This window comes from Cervus elaphus, chromosome 5 (genome assembly GCF_910594005.1).
Source record: "Cervus elaphus chromosome 5, mCerEla1.1, whole genome shotgun sequence".
In the NCBI taxonomy this organism is placed as follows: Eukaryota; Metazoa; Chordata; class Mammalia; order Artiodactyla; family Cervidae; genus Cervus; species Cervus elaphus.
This window is the reverse complement of record NC_057819.1, coordinates 27,022,065-27,041,590: the sequence shown is the minus strand read 5'-3', so window position 1 is coordinate 27,041,590 and position 19,526 is coordinate 27,022,065. Positions and strand designations below refer to the sequence as shown.

The 19,526-nt window shown below is 43.3% G+C and overlaps 1 protein-coding gene across 5 annotated transcripts in view; it reads right to left on the bottom strand.

Moving 5' to 3' along the window:
* LOC122694014 (splicing factor SWAP) overlaps positions 1-19,526 on the bottom strand; it is a 79,227-nt gene that overhangs the window by 7,921 nt on the left and 51,780 nt on the right. For 3 of the 5 annotated variants that reach the window (XM_043902130.1, XM_043902128.1, XM_043902132.1), the window contains 3 exons: positions 12,201-12,466; positions 7,451-7,606; positions 6,137-6,262 (listed from right to left, as the gene is read on the bottom strand). In XM_043902130.1, the coding sequence (XP_043758065.1) occupies positions 6,137-6,262; positions 7,451-7,606; positions 12,201-12,466 (548 nt within the window). The remainder of the gene's footprint in view (positions 1-6,136; positions 6,263-7,450; positions 7,607-12,200; positions 12,467-19,526) is intronic. The other 2 variants (XM_043902131.1, XM_043902129.1) reach the window with 2 other exon arrangements.

Sequence of the window (19,526 nt, the reverse complement as noted above, 5' to 3'; positions counted from 1 at the left end):
AGATTTTACATAATTATGTAAGAAGACACAGTTTTACGTTTTCCTTTGCAATCTTTATGCCGTCTATTTCTTTTTCTTGCCTTACTGTCGTGGCTATGAATTCTATTACACAGCAGACACCCTGGCCTTGTCTCTAATCTCAGAGGAAGGCACTAGGAAGTGTGATGTTAGTTGCAGGTTTTTCAAAGATGCCCTTCAGGAATTCCCTGGTGGTCCAGTGGTTAGGACACCACCTTTTCACTGCCGAGGGCCAGGGTTCAATCAATGGTAAGGGAACTAAGTTCCCAAAAGCTGCTGGGTGCAGCAAAAAGTAAAATCGGATGGAAAAGATTTCTTTCTATTCCTGCTTTTGCCAAAAATATTTTCCCCCCATTTTTCTTTTTAATGAATGGGTGATCAATTGTGTCAAATACTTTTTTCTGCATCTATTGAGATATTATATGATTTTCTTCATTTGTTTTGTCAACAATGTGAATTACGACGACTGGTTTTTGAATGTTAAAGAACTCTGCACTTCTGAGACAAATTCCATTTGTCCTGATGTATTAGTATTATCCTTCTAGTAAACTGCTACACTAAAATCAGCTAACATTTTGTTAAGAATTTTTGCACTTAGTTTCCTGAGAATATTAGTTCATGACTACATCTACACCCCCTGACAAAACACATTCCATACCACACAGATGTGCATACACCTGCCCATCTGCTTCAGGGTGGTCTCATGAAGTGAAGTGTTCTCTCTTCTATTTCCTTTGAAGTGTCTACAAAACTGGTGTTCTCCTTTTTCTTGAGTGTTTGTTAGACTCTACTGATAAAAGTCATCTGGGCCTCAGCTTTGTGGAAAGTTTTAAATTATAAATTAAATTCCTTTAGCAGATATGGGGCTATTCAGACTTTCCACTTCTTCTGTTGTCCGTTTGCAGTTTGTTTCTTTCAAGGAAATTTGTCCATTTCACTGAAATTGTTAAGTTTATTGGCAAGGTATTTATTTCCTTATTCTTTTAATATCTATTGGGTCTTTCATTCTTGATCAATCTAAAAACACATTAACCAATTAAAAAAACCATTTTCAAAGAACCATCATTTGGTTTTACTATTTTCCTCTGTGAGTCTGTTTTCTGTTCTGTTTTGTTGATTTCTGATCTTACTTTTATTATTTCCTTGCTTCTACTTACTTTTGGTTTAATTTAATCTTCTTTTTTCTAGCTTAAGATAGAAGATTAGATCACAGTTTTTAGACTTTGCTCTTTTTTTTTAATATAAACACTTAAAGCTAGTAACTTCTTTCTGAGCACAATTGCACCCCACAGACTTGAGTGTTACATTTTCATTATTATTCATTTCAAACTATTTTCTACTTTCTCTTGTGATTTCTTTTTGACCTATGGGTAATTTTCAAATATGTTAATTTTCAAATATTTGGGATCTTTCCCGATATCCTTTCACAGATTTTTATACTTAAAGTCGGCCCTCCTAGGTGGTGCTAGTAGTAAGGAACCCGCCTGCCAATGCAGGGACATAAGAGACTCAGGTTCGATCCCTGGGCTGGGAAGATCCCCTGAAGGAGGACATGGAAACCCAATCCAGTATTCTTGGCTGGAGAATCCCATGGACAGAGGAGCCTGGCGGGCTGCAGTCCGTGGGATTGCACAGAGTCGGACACGACTGAGCAACTTAGCATGCATGCACACTTAGTCATGTGGTAGGAAGACACACTGTGTTATCTGAACGTACTGGCACTAATTCAGTGGTACAGAGAACGGTCTAGCTTGGTGACTGACCCACACGCACGTCATGAGAGTGTACACGCTTCACTGCAGGGCATAGTGTTAGGTGGTTAATGGTGCTGTTTACATTTGCTGCATCTGTACTGTTATACTGCCTGCCTTTTTTCCCTTTAATTCTTTCAGTTTCTGTTTCAAGTATTTTAAAGCTTTTATTCAATGCTCAGATTTAAAACACTGTGTGCTCATGAAGAACTGATCCCTTCATCATTATGAAAAGGCCTTCTTTATTTCTAGCACCATTGCTTCAAGTCTGTGTGGTCTCCTATTGAAACAGCCATATCACCTTTCTTCTTATTAGCCCTGTATGGTGTATCTTTTTTCAGTCTTTTAGATATCAAAGTATTTGTGTATTTAAAGTGTCTCTTATAAGCAGCTTAGTATTAGGTTTTGCACTTTAACGTAGTCTAAATTTCTGCCTTTTAACTAGAGCTTTTAGTCTACTTACATTTAATATAATTATTTGTATAGATGGTGTTAACAATCCCTTTTGCCTTCTAGTTGTCTATTTGTTCTTTTCCCTTCCCCTCCCCACTTTTCTGCTTTCTTTTGCATTAATAAAGCATTTTTAACGTTCTCTTTAACAGTCTCTATTAGATTTTTAGCCTTTCTTAATTGGTTGCTTTAGGGAATATGCAACCTTTGACAGCCATAGTCTACAATGAATTAATAACACTTCATGTATGATATAAGAACCATAGAACAGCAGTATGTTCCTGTTCACTCACGTGATGAACATTCACTGATATGCTCAGTGCAGCGCTGGGCTGTAGGAATTCAATGCTGACCACCCCTTCCCCAGTCAGTCACTAACTGTTTACTGTCATAAAGTAACTGGGACTTCCTGTTGGAGTATATGGTAATATGATTTGGCTAAACATTTTCATGAATTTTACTTCATAAAAAATAACTCACTCTGTCCAGATTTAGATTTCTAAACACTCACTAAAAGGAACCATGATTCCTAGGAGAAATGACTGACCCCAGGTCCGAGGTAGGGGAAGCACCCGCTAAATCTAGAGTATCTTGGGCCAAAAGTGACAAAGTGCTCAAGGAACAGTGGGGCCAAATGTGAGACAATGTCACCATCAAATGGAATATAACGACAATGGATTATCATACAACCAATATAAAACAAATCCCCAAAATCCACAGTGATAATAAACAAAGGGTGGGGTGTCTAGAGAAGAAAGGAGGAGAAAGCTGCTGGCAACAGACATTCACACCGTGCAGTGCCAGCCACAGATTACCTGCCAGTTCAAAGAGGAAAAGATACAAAGCAAGTGCAACCTTAACCAAGTGATCAAACTCAGAGTCACTGGTAACGGGACAAAGGGACACTTGAGCATCTGTGTGATGCCACGGGAAGTTACACAGCATCATTTACATAGTGTACAGTATTCTTGCCTCAGATACGTAACAGCACCACAGCCAAGAGGACAAAGTCAGACAAGCCCAGAGTGTGGACTCTTCAATGCCCTGGACTGGCCTGGACTTGTGTAAGTCATGAAATACACACACAGAACAGTGGGAAGGAGCGAGAGGAAGAGAGAGGAAAGCAAATGTGGGAAAAACGTTAACAGTGAATCGAGCTACAAGCTACATGCAGATGGGTGTTCACTGTACTATTTCTAAGTAAATTCAAAACTTTCTAGTAAGTTAAAATTTTTCCAAAAAAAGAAGTCAGCGAAAGAAGCATTCAATGATCAGCTTGTAGGAATGATCCTTCAAATCTGGGAGGAGGCACTTTCCCCTCAGTTGGGGGACCTGATGGGATTAGTCACCCTGACTTGGTGCACAATTAGTTACCTGCTGCTGTGCTGAAGCAGAGATCCCCATCGCCACCCTAGCAGCTACTCTGAGTAGGACAGAGGAACAGTCTGACCGTTGGTTTGATACAACTTGCCCGCTAAAAAAACATATTCTGGACCTAGAGACAACTCTAGGTTTGTCATAGCTTTTCTTCTAAGGAACAAGCGTCTTTTAATTTCATGGCTGCAGTCACCATCTGCAGTGATTCTGGAGCCCAAGAAAAGAAAGTCTGTCACTGTTTCCATTGTTTCCCCATCTATTTGCCATGAGGTGCTGACAAACCTAGACAGCATATTAAAAAGCAGAGACATTACTTTGCTGACAAAGGTCTGTCTAGTCAAAGCTATGGTTTTTCCAGTAGTCATGTATGGATGTGAGAGTTGGATTATAAAGAAAGCTGAGCACTGAAGAATTGATACTTTTGAACTGTGGTGTTGGAGAAGACTCTTGAGAGTCCCTTAGACTGCAAGGAGATCAAACCACTCCATCCTAAAGGAAATCAGTCCTGAATATTCATTGGAAAGATTGATGCTGAAGCTCCAATACTTTGGCCACCTGATGCGAAGAACTGACTTATTGGAAAAGACCCTGATGCTGGGAAAGACTGAAGGCAGGAGAAGGGGACGACAGAGGATGAGATAGTTGGATCACATCACTGACACAATGGACATGAGTTTTAGCAAGGTCCAGGAGTTGGTGATGGACAGGGAAGCCTGGTGTGCTACAGTTGCAAAGAGTCAGACATGACTGAGTGACTGAAGTGAATGAACTGAGAGACACCTGAGTTTATAATCACCACCATGAAATCGAGCAGTAATCATGCACATGTTCAACTCTTCTGGGTTCCCCCTGAATCCACCACTGCCCACAACCCCTCAGAGTCAGGTCACAGGCTTAATCCCATCCACCAGGGCAGGGCAGCTGGGCCCTGCAGTGGGCTGAATCTTAACTTCTTTTGTCTGACTTAAAGTTCCAATGATAACACAAGCTCTGATGAATCCTAATATAATTACCATAGTCTCAAGTGATAGCTCTTTTAATGCAAGGGCTAATTTGAGGGTAAAGCAAGAACTCTTCTGTTAGGAGAGATTTTCGGCTACAAGGAATTAATTTTAGACCATGCCCTTTACATATACCAAGGGTGATGATAAATTTCAAATGTCAATTACTTGCATAAGGTATAAAATTTAAAATGGACTTCACTTTTCATCATGTTATCCTGGAACAGTCACGTATACTTAGTGAGGGATTTCTAAGGCACAAAATGAAATTTATCAACAGACAGTATGAGTCTGTACATGAAGCCTTTGCTGAAATACATTAGCTTTACAGCTCCTTTCTGATTTTTCTGTTTTAAGAAAATGAGATGACATTTTATCATTTAATGGAACAATCACATAACTAGCCAGACTGCAGGAACATTATCTGGCTGGCAATGCCTTTTAGAACTCTTCCTGTTAAGGGCAGTGCTGATGGAGGGGCCTCTCTGAGGCAGGTTTGGGTGATGACTGGGTTCATTTGCCCAAGAACGGCAGACACCTGAAATTCAGATCTGTCCTCTGGAAGGCTCCAGAAGGTTCTGGAACTCCGGACGTCCCGACACACACACACACACTGAGCAGCAGAGCCTCATGAAATCTGAGACTATGATGGGCAACAATGGCATCCTGCCTGTTTCTGGATGCCTCAGTCACTGGGACAGCAATACTCCTGTCCACCTACAACAGCTGGGACCTGCTTAACTCCAGAGCCAGGGCACAAACAACAAGCCTCACTTCTGGGGCAAATGGAAATACAGAAGCCAAGTGACTCAGGTGGCATCACCCACACTGGACGGGATGGTCTCCAGATGGCAACGCTTAGCTGAGGGAAATGCCCACCGGTCCACCAGCCACCGGCCCTGCTCCTGGCTTGGGTTCTGGGTCTTCTCAAGTCAGTGGTGGTGCCGGGGCCTCTGGTGGCAGAGGTCAGCCCTGGAGCTCTCTCCCTGGGAGCGTGAGTGGGGGGCCCTGGCTTGCTCAGTGTTAGAGGCCCAGGCCAGGGGTGGCCGTGATGTGGGAACCTGGCTCCCTCACCCTCCTCAACAGACAGGTCTGTCCTAGTGGTCAAGGGGTCAGAGGACGGACCCTATCCCTGCTCTCAGGCCCACTCCTGGGAGCTGAAGCTGGGGCCTGGCCACCTGAGCAGCAGGGACCCACTTGAGACTTTAACTTCTGATTTCCCTTGTCACTCATCCCTACCATCCTTTCCCTTCTCTACAGGTAGAGGATGAGGTGCTGTGTGTGTGGGGGGTCCAGAGGGGCAGTAGACGTGGGGAAAATGGAGGCCCCACGACCCACTGCAAAGACAGACGGTCCCTGGCTCTAGCACAGCAAGTTCCCCTCTGCCTGTCAGAGCTCCAGAGCAGTGGAAACACTGCCAGGACGGCTCAGGATCAGCCAAAGTAGTTGCTCCCCTGGTTCCCGACAGCTCTGTGCTGGGGACGTGGAAGCCCCACCTCCCAGGGCAGGTCCCACGTCCGCAAAAGCTTGGTCACCTACCTGGACCGGGTCCGCTTCCTGCTGACTCCAGGGCTGTTGCTCATCCGGTAGGCGGTGGGGACGCTCCTGTCCTCCCGCCGTCTCTCGGGGGAGTGTGCTCGTCTCCGAGGGGACCGGGACCGGGACCTGGGCAGAGGAAGGCAGGCGTTTCAGTCCTGTGTGTGTGGCAGCAGGGGAGCACCTCCACCACTGAGGTGGCGGCCAGCCCTGGCCTGTCCTCTGAGGCCCGCCCCCAGCCTCCCTACTCTGCTGACCCAGAACGGGATCCAGGCTCAGAGGCAGAGCGCCTGTCATGCCAATGCTAAGCTTCTAACCGGGGCACAACTGAAGCTGAGGCTGCAGCCACGTGCTGTTGGCCAGCAGCGGCCAGCTCCCCAAGTGGGCGTCTCCCTGCGCGTCTTGGTGGACGGGGCCTGCTGCTGCTCTTCCTCCCTCTTGCCTTTGCCCTAAAAATGTTCAGCTCACTGATATTTCTATCAAAATTAGGGAAAGAAAGGCACTGAGACGCTAGTGAGTTTTTCTACTTGCTCTGAATACTGGCAAGAAGAGGAAACTAAACAGAATAAAGTTGGAAGGTGACTTGGAAATTTCTCTTGTATGCATTCATCTTATGGGCGCTTAGCATGAAGAATGGGCTGCAGGCCCGCTGGCAGGAAGCCTAAACCTTCAATCCAATTCAGACCATGCCATTTGTGAAAATTTTGGCTAAATCATTTGTTTCTGAGATTTCCAATGTTTTACTCTTCCCTTTCCTGTGCCTGAAAAAGGACTATTCTATTCACGCAGTGTCCCACAGACACCAGCACACAGAACTCCAACTCCAGACCCTCACCTGTGGGGTCAGGTCCTTAAGAAGAGACCTTTAATAATGGGTTTAGGACTCTTTTGGGGAAATCTGAAATAACCAGATATCTGAGCAAAAAAAAAAAACCCCAAAACAAAACAATTTATTTCTGTTCTGTTTCTATGACAACACAGTCAAAACCAATGTAAAGAAGAGATGTTTTGATTTTTGTCATCTAAAAAAATTCTACACTGAATCATTCCAGTTACAACCAAACCTCCCAAACAACACACATGGTTGTTGCAAAGATCAGCCTGTAATCACATTCCACCCTCTGTGTCATGGAGAAAACCCTGAGTCATTCCTGAAAAAACACCACAACCACAGAATGAACCTGCTCTGGGATCAACTCCCCTGGACTCTGGGGCTCCTCCCACACAACTGCTTCTCAGCTTATACAGCGGTTTTGATTTTCCAGACCTTTCCTAAGATTTAAGTAACAGATTACAAAGGTGAGGTCAGTCAGACACCTTGACATTTTACCAGGTTTCCCCTCAAAAGAGCTCCAGGAGTCAAATCTGCTCGTGGTCGAAGCTGCCTGATAACTGTCCCGCTCTGCTGCTGCTGCCACTGCCGAGCTGCTCTGACAAGGCTCCGCGCTCAGCGTCCCTGGGGAGGCTGTGGGTCTGTGATATGGAGGTACATACTTCACATTCAGAATAAAATGTGCTGAGCTGGGCAGTACTAGAACCCTGAAAAAAGGGCTCTGCTTAATCAAAACTATAGCACCTATGGAACGCTCAGACGCAGAATTCTACAATAAACTCAATAATCAGGACAATGGATTAGTTTTTAATGTCTGCAAATTTGTAACTTTGAAATACAATACCATTTAGCAGTGGCTATGAGTATTAGATTTCTTTAAAGTGAAGTGGCTGTTACCAGTAGATTTCAAGTCATCTGGGAAAAAAGCCCAACTCAGAATTAAGGGCCGTGAGCTATGCCAGATAATACTTGGGTTTTATTATGATTAAAGAAGCTCTAATGCTTTTATTCTATTAAGTAGGCTCTTAATATTGTTACCACGACACAGTGCAAGAAACAGGAATTCCATTCTTTACGTAAATCATCTGTATAACGTGACCAGAGGCCTTATGGAGATGAAATAGTCTGAATTCAAAAAACTTCAAGCATGATGCAACTTGGATATTTTTTTCTTAAATAATCATAATGGTTTGCTGTCGAATAAAAGCATAAGGAAATCTTTTGTCTGAATGATGAGATATTTATAAATAGCTTCTTCTACCAGCGTTTAACCACTTCTGTGACCCACTTCTTCACTCCTGTTACTTGACTACTCACAGGTCCTTGTGGAACTGAACAAGTGTCACTGGTACCCTGGCAGCAAGAATCTGGTACCAACTGGCTTGAACAACCAAGAGGATCCCAGGTTTTAGTTCTTTTCACTTTTGAACTGTGGATCCAACCTCACTCACAAATCCTTCCTCCTCTCCCGAGGGGCCAGTGTCTCCCACAGCTTTTCTCCCCAACACTATTATCAATGGCTGTGGCTCTGTCTGGGAAACCAGCACGTGAGCTGTCTCCTCGTGGGAACATCAGTGCCCCACGTTCCTTTAAAGATCAGGATCAGGAGATAAACCACTCACTCACTGACTAGGTATGCAGTTTATCAGGGGGAAGAAGTAAGGAATTACAAATTTCAAACTAAAATATGACCCCAATTTTGCCCACCTGAGTTCTTTTTGAACATTAAATATAACTGTTATAAAAGCCACATTAACCTCCAGCCTCTCCTTGAGTGAAAAGCCCTGAGGGAACTTTACTTCAGGAAGTGACACAAGGCCCCATTATCCTCCACAGAGAGCACCCCAAAATGTGGGGGTGCAGAGTTCTACCTAGAAACCCCCTTAGACACAAACTAACCAATGAAATGACACCACAGGCGATCTTATTAAAAGCTTTACAAATAAACTGAATTTCAAGCTTTAGTCTCATTGAGTTTAGTTTTAAAATACCTAAACTGTTAAAACTGGATTTTAATTTTAGGCAGTAAATTGCACGAGTACATCTTTATCCCATTAAGATATAAAACCTAATGCGATATAAAAGCAGAAAACAAGAGAAAGAAGTCTTATACTTTAATCAATGTTGATTTAAAAGACACTAAATACTGCCTTGCAGTAATCACTGTGCTTTCTGAGAAGCAACAGACTGATTTCCAAAACTAAAGACTTTTCTATGACTAATTCACCTTTGGAGAGCCAGAGTCATCAATAATTTAGACATATTTGATAAATGGGACTTCAACCACACAAGCATTAATATATTAACATAAAAATTACTTATGATAGTAAAGCTTTTTAATCTTAAATTTCTACATTTTACATAGGACTTTAGTAATTTAATATACAAAAGAAAATATATTTCAACTGTAGCATCCTACCCCAAGCAGAAATATTAACAAAAGTCATTTTACTTGAAGCTGGCAGTAGTCTTTTTAAAACAATCGATTAAATTGTGTCAGGCCCAAGAAACAAGTCTGATATATATCCTATGTAGACATTATGTCTGTAATGGGTTATTCTATCTGAAAAGACAGTTAAAGAAATAATTAAGATTATTTATCATTATCATTAGCAACTTCAATATTTTGGTTAAAATTTAATTTTTTTCTTTTACATTTCAAACAATTCATATTACCAAGAACACCAACCTCTCTCATTTCATAACTGCTGCATTCAAAATTCAGTTGGGTCCCTAGAAATTATTAATGTGAGCTTGGATTAAGAAAGCAGGTCTATAACCAGCTTAGAAAAAGATACAGTTTTAGCAAATAAAACTCACTCTTCTCAGACCTAAGAGCTGAGGCAGGACCCTACCTGGTGAAGGTAACTTCCTGACTTATGTCCCTGGGACCCAGAGACCAACCACAGGACAGCTGGTCTCCTCCATACATCCAGCCAGACCTGCAACCCACTTCAGCGCCCTGAGCTCAGAGGTGGTCTGATTTCAAGGAGCATCACTGTCACATACAAGCTTTCAAGGCAAAACTTCCTGGACAAATACTTTGAAGGTTTTGTCTTAAAAAAACAATTTATAATAAAGTTGCACTTTGCCTTGATACTTTAAGCTGTAAAATCAAACACCAAAGATCTGACTTATTTAGTGAACTTAAGTCATCTGATTTAACTAAAATTAACTAAAAGTATCACATAGCTACTACTCTGTGTGTGTGTGTCTTAGTTGCTTAGTTATGTCCGACTCTTTGGGACCCCATGGACTATAGCCTGTCAGGCTCTTTTGTCAATGGAATTCTCCAGGCAAGAATACTGGAGTGGGTTGCCATTTCCTTCTCCATAGATATTACTGAGAATTTTTTAAAAGTTTGAGAATGATGAAAATACTCAGCTCTCTTTACACATAAAATACTCCGTTGGTTAAATTAAGGTAAAATTGTCAGCCTGCCATCACAGAACTCATATTAACAATTTTTTAATCTTAATTCTTGTTTAACTGAAAATATACACTAAGGATTCGGATTTTGCTTCTTGCACTTGTCAGCACTGAATATATGAAAACAATATAAAATACACTTGTACATAAAATATGTAAGTCTATTCTAAAATAAAAGCTATTTAAGAAATACTAACATGATATACATAATGACTTACTCTACTATAGATAGTCAATAAAAACCATAGAAACCCTAGAAAGTTGAAATTCCAAGTGTTTCATGAACACTTCTAGTTCTGAACAGACCAACCTGGGGAAAAGTCTGTGGCCATTATGTCTGACCAGATGGGTTCATGTAAGAACTAGACACCTGCACCTACTGTTTGTACTAAGCATGAACCATGAAAACCAACTCATTTCTTAAATAAGAAGTGATCTAAGGAGCCCTGAGCATTATCAGGCCCTCAGAACCGGATTTAGGAGTAGATTATACTTTCTTCTCTTTGAGCCCTGAAATAAATGAAATCTAGGAAGGATTTTACTGGGTATGGTTATTCATAGGGCTTGTACAGGCCTATTTATTTACTCCCACTATATCATAAGAAATTTTTTCAAATAAGAAATTGTAGTTTTGATATATACATACAAGTTCCTCGGGACTTTCAAAAATTGGAAATATGTCAGCAAAGTTGTTCATTTAATTAAACAACAATGTGTGTGTGTGTAAGAGAGAGGGGGAGACAAGGGACAGAACTTCTAAAGAACTAGCAAAAATGTAGAGCCGAAGATGAAATTTATTTATTATGGAGGTAAACCTAATTTCATTGTAGACAAGAGCAAATACTTATCAAGCCTTGAAGATCTGGTCTAGGTAAAAATTGGGAAGCATGTTGTTTTAGGGTATATTCAAGAAAGGCTAATGTGCATACAAGTACTGTTTTTTAAAACATAAAAAATAAAAAGTATAGGGCCATCTGCATTTTTCCCATGGAAAGGAAAGAAAAGAACATCAATTGTAGAAGAAGTAGATTAGTACAAGTGCTGTGCTAGAGAAACTAAGTCCAACTGACATTCAGTAAGAAATCAGAAGGCGTGAGGTAAGTTTTAAAACTAGAAACTTGCTTTTCTGAACCTCCTGCAAGTCAGATGCTTTAAAAATCAGAGAAGTACCTGCTTCACTGAGCACTAAATTTTGTGATCCTTACAGGTTTTCGTGTTTATTATTTCTGTTGCATAAAACCTTAAGCTGCTTCCTCAAAAGCTGGCTCCTCAGAAGGTGGCTTTTGGTTGAACAGTGACTGTTAGTGGGAGGTTGGAGAAGATTAATTGAGAAAACAGGTCTGTGCCGCCGTGTTTCCCCCTTTACGGGCACTTGCAGGTGCTGTGCCAGTGAAGCGGAACACAGCCACAGTGCTCATGTCTCTTGTTTTGGCAGATACACACTCTAAAGGAATTAGCCTGGGAAAGTCGCCTCATTCACCAAACAAAACACCCCCAACCCTGTGCATTTTCCACACATTTTCAGCAAATACGCTAGGCTTGCTTCCAAGACCTGTTAAAAATTTAAATACCTCTCTTTTGAGAAAAACCTGGCAGTAGTTGATGAATTTTGGAAAGTCAGGTTAAAAAATATTTTGAAAAGACAGGCGACTGCAGGACGCATCTCTGCATAAAGGCACGCGGGTGTGTGGGTCTGTGCTTGCAGCGAGCCGGGGGAGGGGAGCTCCGCGCCCCCTGCTGGCGAGCAGGAGCAGCGGGATCCGCCCCGCACCCGACGCCGGCCGCGGGGACGCCCCGCACACTCACCTCGAGCGCCGCGCTGTCCGATAGGCACTGGGAAGACAATGCTTTGCTTTTGAGTGGGACCTAGACCTGGACTTGGACGAAGAATGGTACTTGGGAGACCGCGATCTTGTTCGAGACCGTTTTTTGTGCTTTTTCTTTTTCCTCTCTCTCTCTTCTTCTCTCGGCGGGTCTTTGCTTCGGCTTGAGCGCCCTTCTGGAGGCTTCACGTCTAAAGTTGGCAGAGGTCTGCCTCCAGCCAGTAGAGGACAGGGCACGGAACCAGCCTCCTGGAAACAGAAGCACACGTCCGGATTTCAGCAAGGAAGATATGCTGTTTCAAAATGTGTGTTTATAAGATTCCGACTTTGGCGCTCTCTCATCTGTTAGAGCAGCCCATGCCTGTCTGTGGCTCTAAATCTACCCCCGGCATCTCTGGGAGAATGATGGCTCCTCAGAGGCCAAGAGCACGAATGCCTACCTCTCACGGCCGAGCCTTCCTGTGCAGGGTCCCGTCCCCAGCCTGCCAGGCTCTGGAGGCTGGATCTGAGAAAAGAAACGCGGCACACGGAGGGCTGTGTTAGGAAAAGGGCCCCGGTGCTCCTTCCTAAACAATTGTGACTCTCCACTTTAAAAAAGGAGGTTCTTCAAACTGCTAGCACCAGGTTTGGATCTCTGCTCTGCCTGAGTCAAAAGAGGGTTCCTCTTTGATTAAAAAAAAAAAAAAAGATTATTCGTCACTAGGAATACTCATGTCTTTCTTTGTATGAGGTTGTGGATATTAACTTACTGTGACGATTACTGTGTATTATATATGTAAGTCAGATCATGCCATGCACCTTGAACACACGGTGCTACATGTCAACTGTTAACTGGAAAACGGTCCCTCACCATCTGGTGCTACAAGGATGAAGTCACTGGTCACTGGAGTTGCTGACCTTTGACACACCCTGAAAGAAGTTCAGGGCAGAGATCAGGAGAAAGGCCCTCTGTGCTCTGGGAAGAACTGGCAGAACATGCCTTCAGATAGCTAGACCTTTACAGGAGAAGATTCTAAGAGCCATTCTTGTATCTCCTCATGTCTAGAAAAGCACTAACATTGCTAACGGAGACATCTCCTCATGACAAGCAGCCATCTTCTGCCAAAACGTGTGCTTCACTGCACATACTGTCTTAACCAAATTCATGTATATACGGACCCTGCCCCCCACCTCTCAGGAGCAGTTCCTCAGAGGTCTGAGAGGCTGTCTCCTGAGCTGTTGTCCTCAGTTTTGTCCCAAATAAAACTTGATGTGCACTTTTTCAGTTGACACAATTATACCTCAGTAAAACTGAAAGAAAAAAAAATAAAGCCACCAATGGGAACCACAGACAAGACAATCCCATCAACGCAAGCCAGCCTTACTCCACATGTGTCAACACAGCAAGGAGTTTCACTTAGTGGGTCATCATTCTTCAGACCTCTTTATCCAAGTAAGACAGATACACAGAGAGTGCACAGATCTTAGGGCTGCTGCCTACTGAACTTTCATGTCAAGACACCAGCAGTGTGTATCCAGAGCAGTCCCATTTCTAGGACTTGTTTACTATGGTCCAACCAGGAAGGGAATTACTACTCAACTTTAAAAATGATGTGGTAGTCCTATTTTATTGACATTAACATTGTCCATGTCACACTGTAAGATAAAAAAATGAATTTACAAAAAACCAAACCAAAAAAGCCACACACAAGAAAACCACAAAAAACACCCCCAAACAAGCACATTTTATATTTGCAGTTGCAGCCACCCACCTTCAGCCCCTTCCCCTCATCCTGAGAAAGGTCATTTCCTTGATCCAGTTTACGTGAATTTTAACTACAGCCAGTAAACACCATACACAGAGATATACCGAAAAACCTGGAATTTATCATTCTGTGCCTCAGAACTTTCAAGCTGTTAATAAGGCTCATGAAAAAAAAATCCCAGGCAGGGGCTGCAGCCCTGAGTGGGTGCTGGCTGTTGGCGGGTGTTGGGCTCCAGCAGGCCTGGCCTCCCCTCTCCTTGGGTCCATTTGGACAAGGCCAACTGGATGAGGCAAAACACCACTTTGTGCAAATGATTCTTCTGAAGTTATGCTTCTTCCCCTGATTTGAGAGGAACCGTGATGGTGGTCTTGTGGGACAGCCACCAAAGATGTTGCCCCTCTGTTAGGGGTATGCCCAGAGAACAGGGCTCTGCCTTCCTGTCAGCCTCCTGTCGTTTACACTCACAACACACCGTCTTTACATCTTTCATTTACTGTGAGCTGAGAGGCAGTGGGGCTGAGAATCACTTAAGAACAATATGCCCAGCTCCCAAAGCAGTTAATTCCCACCGAAATACCCTTAGTAACCAGGCCCCCGTGGAAGGGCGCATGGCCAGCTGGTGTTCCTGTCGGGCCTTCCCTCTTCTCCATCATGGCAATGCTGCCCAGGGCATTTTTAAGGTTCTGCTTAAACTGCCTCCAGGGAACCCATTTCATCATGAGACAGTTCTTATGAAAAATGTCTTTCTCACTTCAAATTATTTTAGTGCAGTAATATTTTTCTTTTTTTTTTTTTTTGTGTTACTTGGCATGGCGTCAAGGAAATTAGTTCCTCAACCGGGGATCAAACCTGTGCCCCCTGCAGTGGAATCAAGGATTCTTAACCACTGGACCGCCATGGAAGTCCTGCAATAATATTTTTTCAGGTTAAATTTTAAAATAATTGGTTGTTGTTAAACAATTCTAACACGTAGATACAAAACTTTACATCTAAGAACACCTAATTCCCACTCTGGCACTCTCTAAACACACATACAAAATGACACAATAAATTAAGACTAATAAAATGTAGTGAGTTTTCTAACTTTAGAGGCTGGAGGAAGGGAAATGCTGCTCCCCTCACCCCTGCATCCATTGGCTTGTAGAGAATTCTGCTGTTGCTGGAAAACCAGCTTTTAGTGCATTAAAAAACCCCTAATAACCATGGACTCTAAATTAGGAATATATGTAGGGCTTCTCAGGTGGCACTAGTGATAAAGCATCCACCTACAACACAGCAGATGCAAGAGATGCAAGTTGGATCTCTGGGTTGGGAAGATACCCTGGAGGAGGAAATGGAAACCTACTCCAGGATTCTTGCCTGAGAATCCCATGGGCAGAGGAGCCTGGTGGGCTACAGTCGATGGGACCGCAGAGTCAGACACGACCGAGCACGTGCATGTGTACACACACACACACACACACACACACACCCCCAACATGAAAAAGTGAGATGAAATTGGGCGTAAAAGTCACCACTAAGAATTTCCAGGTGAGCACATGCGAGGCCTCTAGGAATGCTGAAGGTCAAGGCCCAGGGACCACAGGGCAGTCAGGGCTGCTGTGGGGAATTTCCCTGGGAACCAGAGAGCCCGTTTTAGGAGAACTGAGACTCTATGTCTTATCTAAGTGGATGGCTGAATGAAGAGAAACACAGGATGGCTTTCTCCCTCTCCTGCACGGGGAACAGAACGGCACTCATGAGTTATAATGAGCGCTGCACTAAGAGGGGGAGAAGGGGAAAATGTGTCCCCCCAAGGATGTCTGCCAAGGACAGGAACCAGGGGGACGAGGCGCTTCAGGCAGCCACGCCAGGCCAGCAGGAAGGGTGAGTGCAGCTCATTAGATGAATTCCTATTTATACGGTACTGCCAGCCTGATGATTTGTATCTCTGAACTTCATTACTGCTTCTGGTGCCTTTGTCCTAATGCCCATCGTTAGTAACGCTTATTTTACCACTGTGGTTATAGTTTATTTCATTTTGAGGTGAGGGAATAAGTAAATCAATATATTAAAAATATAACTCACAATTAAGTCATAGGATATATTTATTCTAATAAAATGATCGATTACCCTTCACCATTAAAGTAAAAATCAGCAACTTGAGGGTGGGGGTGGGGGTGGCGCTTGGCTGGGCAGAATTAAGATGATGCATTATGATGACCTCACTGTTTTTTCAGCTTAAAAATATAAAGAGGACATTAAAAACCCAGCAGTTAGACTTGAGAATAATAATAAAAACAAAAAGGATAACCAATCCTACACGCCCAGTGGTAGCCCCCACAATGGTGACTCCAGGGGCAGGCTGTGTGCGCCAGCATGTCTCAGCCGTCTGGAGATGTACGCTCTCTGCAACATGCTAGTGCTTCTGAAACCCAGAAACTTCATGACACATCCTACAGCCCAGGGCAGTGGCTCTTGTGACCACACCTGGAGGAAAAAGACTCAGGTCACACCTCTCATGCAGGGTTACCAGCAGCCAAGGGAGGAGCCCAGTTTAGCCCGCAGCGGTACCTATGCCCAGAATGTAAGTAAAAATGCAGAGTTTAAGAGACTTGCAGAGATGCAGGTGCTCTACCCAAACATAAGCAGGAGGACCTGGTCTCCCAGGGCCCCCATGGCTGCTCGGGAGGTGGGCTTCCGACGCCTCGTCTCGGGGAGCATCCCAGCACGTGGCACACAACAGGACAGGCGTGTGTTCTGGCTTCTCCAACTGCACCTGTGTGCACAGCTGGGGGTGGGGCGCACACTCCAGCAACACAGAGGAAGTAGTTCATGGATATTTATGACACAAGCCATGGAACTATTGAGTTGACTAAAAAGCTCCTTTGGTTTTTAAGTAAAAACAAAAGACACATTTTTCATTATCCCCAAGAACTGCATTGAACAACATACTCATCATTCTGTTCTACTACCTTCTTCTGTTTTCCAGGCAGTTTTGTAATTCCAGGGATTCCCTGGTGACTCAGAGGGTAAAGAGTCTGCCTGTAATGTGGGAGGCCTGATTTTGATCCCTGGGTCAGGACGATCCCCTGGAGAGAAACATGGCAACCCACTCCAGTATTCTTCCTGGAAAATCCCATGGATGGAGGAGGAGGCTGGTGGGCTACAGCCCATAGGGTTGCAAAGAGTCAGACATGACTCAGTGACTTCTCTCACTTTTGTAATCTTTCCAACTTTTGAATCCTTGAATTGAATCTTTCCAATCACTCCATCTGTCCAACACTTTTAATCTTTTTGAGCCAGGTGCCTTTTACAGTCTTTCAGGAAACTGAAATTTTTTCCACTAAGAGAACTTTGTAAAGACTGAAATACATGGACATCTGAAGGTGCAATGTCCACAGCAGATGGATCAGAACTTCCGAGCCAAGGAAACAGCTGCCTCCTCAGCCAGGCAGTTTTTGCCTGATCATTGAAGAAATGCGCGATCTTGTGTTACCCCAATGGAAGATTATTTGTTTTCTGTTGACTATTTCCAGACGTTTCTTGTTGAGTGCTTTTAGTTTGTCTATTTTGAAGCAGTACTTGTTGGAATTAATCCGTCTGGTTTTCCGGAAGGAGCTCATAATGAAAGACTCCCTTCCAATACTATCATATACACAATATCACTTTCTTTGAAAACTGGCCTCTGGTCCATTTGGCCTGCCTCATGATCTCTTCTGTTCCACATTATTGTACCTACTTTCATCTCCTGTCACAATTTGTTTTAAAAATGGACCATTTCATTACAGTTCAGTAAAGAATTGCATGAGGATGTATGGTCAAGAAGGTTTTCTTGCTTAACTTACATGGAGCCCAGACATCAAAGTGATTAACCCAACCAAGCTGGTGCAAATAATCCTCAGTGCCTGATTTGAATATTTTGAGTATGTCAGCTATCTCCCAGGTGGTATAACATTGATTGTTCTTAATTAATGTCTCGATTTGAATGCTATCAACTGGTCTACTCAACTATGGAGCTTTGTCTAGTGAGAAATCTCCAGCACTAAACTTCAAAAACCACTTGTAACACATCTGATCTGCTGCAGCACCTTCTCTATACACCGTACACATTTATTTTTTTTGGCATTTCAGTTGTATTTTTTATCTTTCTTGAAGTAATAAAGAAGAATATGCCAAAAATGTTTTTCTTCCATATTCAGTATTAAAATGGCTACATAGAAATTTATCAATTTTGATTATTATTATTTTTTTTAATGCACACTGATATGATAGCTCACAATACAGAGTTGGAGAGTGTGGCCAGCCAGGGGAGAGTGTGGCCAGCCAGGGGAGGCTGGGCCTGAGGATGCATCCTTGAGATGCCTTGTGACATCCTGTGAGCTGTGCTACCCTCACAACTCAAATTAAGTTTAACTGAAATTGCCAGGGACTCCCCTGGTGGTCCAGTGGTTAAGACTTTGCCTTCCAATGCAGGGGGTGCAGGCTTGATCCCTGGTCTCTCCCACATGCCTCCTGGCCAAAAAAATCAAAACATTAAACAGAAGCAATAATGTAACAAATTCAATAAAGACTTTAAAAATGGTCTACATTAAAAAAAAACCAACAACTTTAACAGAAACAAAACTGAAATTGCCACGTGTGGTTAGCAGCTACCATACTGTATAGTGTATATCCTGAGGAGTCAAATGACCCGTTAATTTATACTATAAATTATATGAATAACCTGAGAGACTAAGCCACTGCTGAGTCAAGACCTTCCCTGCAGCCCCACAGGTCCTGTGTCTGGTTTCTGAAGGTGTCTGGCTAAGGCCCTGCACACAGTGACCTGTGAGAAGCTGCATGCGATGCCCACAGGTGACACAGCAACAGAACCACATGGCAGCCAGCGCCAAACAAGCAAAGCGACCTCTCAGGGACGAAGTGTTAATATTCCAGCAAGGATGACCAAGGCACAAATCATCATGGGCGGAGAGCATAGGGTAATCTGAGTCGTGAGCGGGCAAAATCAAAAGGAACTTTAGAAAGATCAGTTACTCATACGACTATTTAAAAACTGACATCCCTTTTGTTGGGAACACTGAAAAATATTAATCTTTGATCACAAACAAGTATTTGCCAACAAGTTAGCATACAAACTAGCAACTACTATTTCCTGCTGTGGGAAAACAAATTGCTCAAAAGCAGACTAACACACATTTTAAAATAAAATCTTATTTCTGAAGGATAACACTACACTAACTAGGAAATGGGATAATTATACAAGAGACTCAAGGTAACGTTTGAAATCAGACTTTGAAATGCATCCTCCAGAACTGTATTTGCAAATTTCTACCTGTGCTCGGCATGCCCCTGCAACCCTCCCAGGCAGGGCAATGGCCCAGGTCTGACTGCTGAGGCCTCTTTCCAGATGACTCTGCGTTTTCCACTGTTGGCACCCTCTCCTCCCCTCTCATCAGCTGTGTTTGCTTGGGAGTGCTGCTGCCAGCCTTACCAATGCTGCTTCATACATATTCTGCCCGTGGAAACACTGCTTTAGCTCGTCCGTGTCCCACGTGTACTGCGGCCAGTGGTTCAGCCTCTCC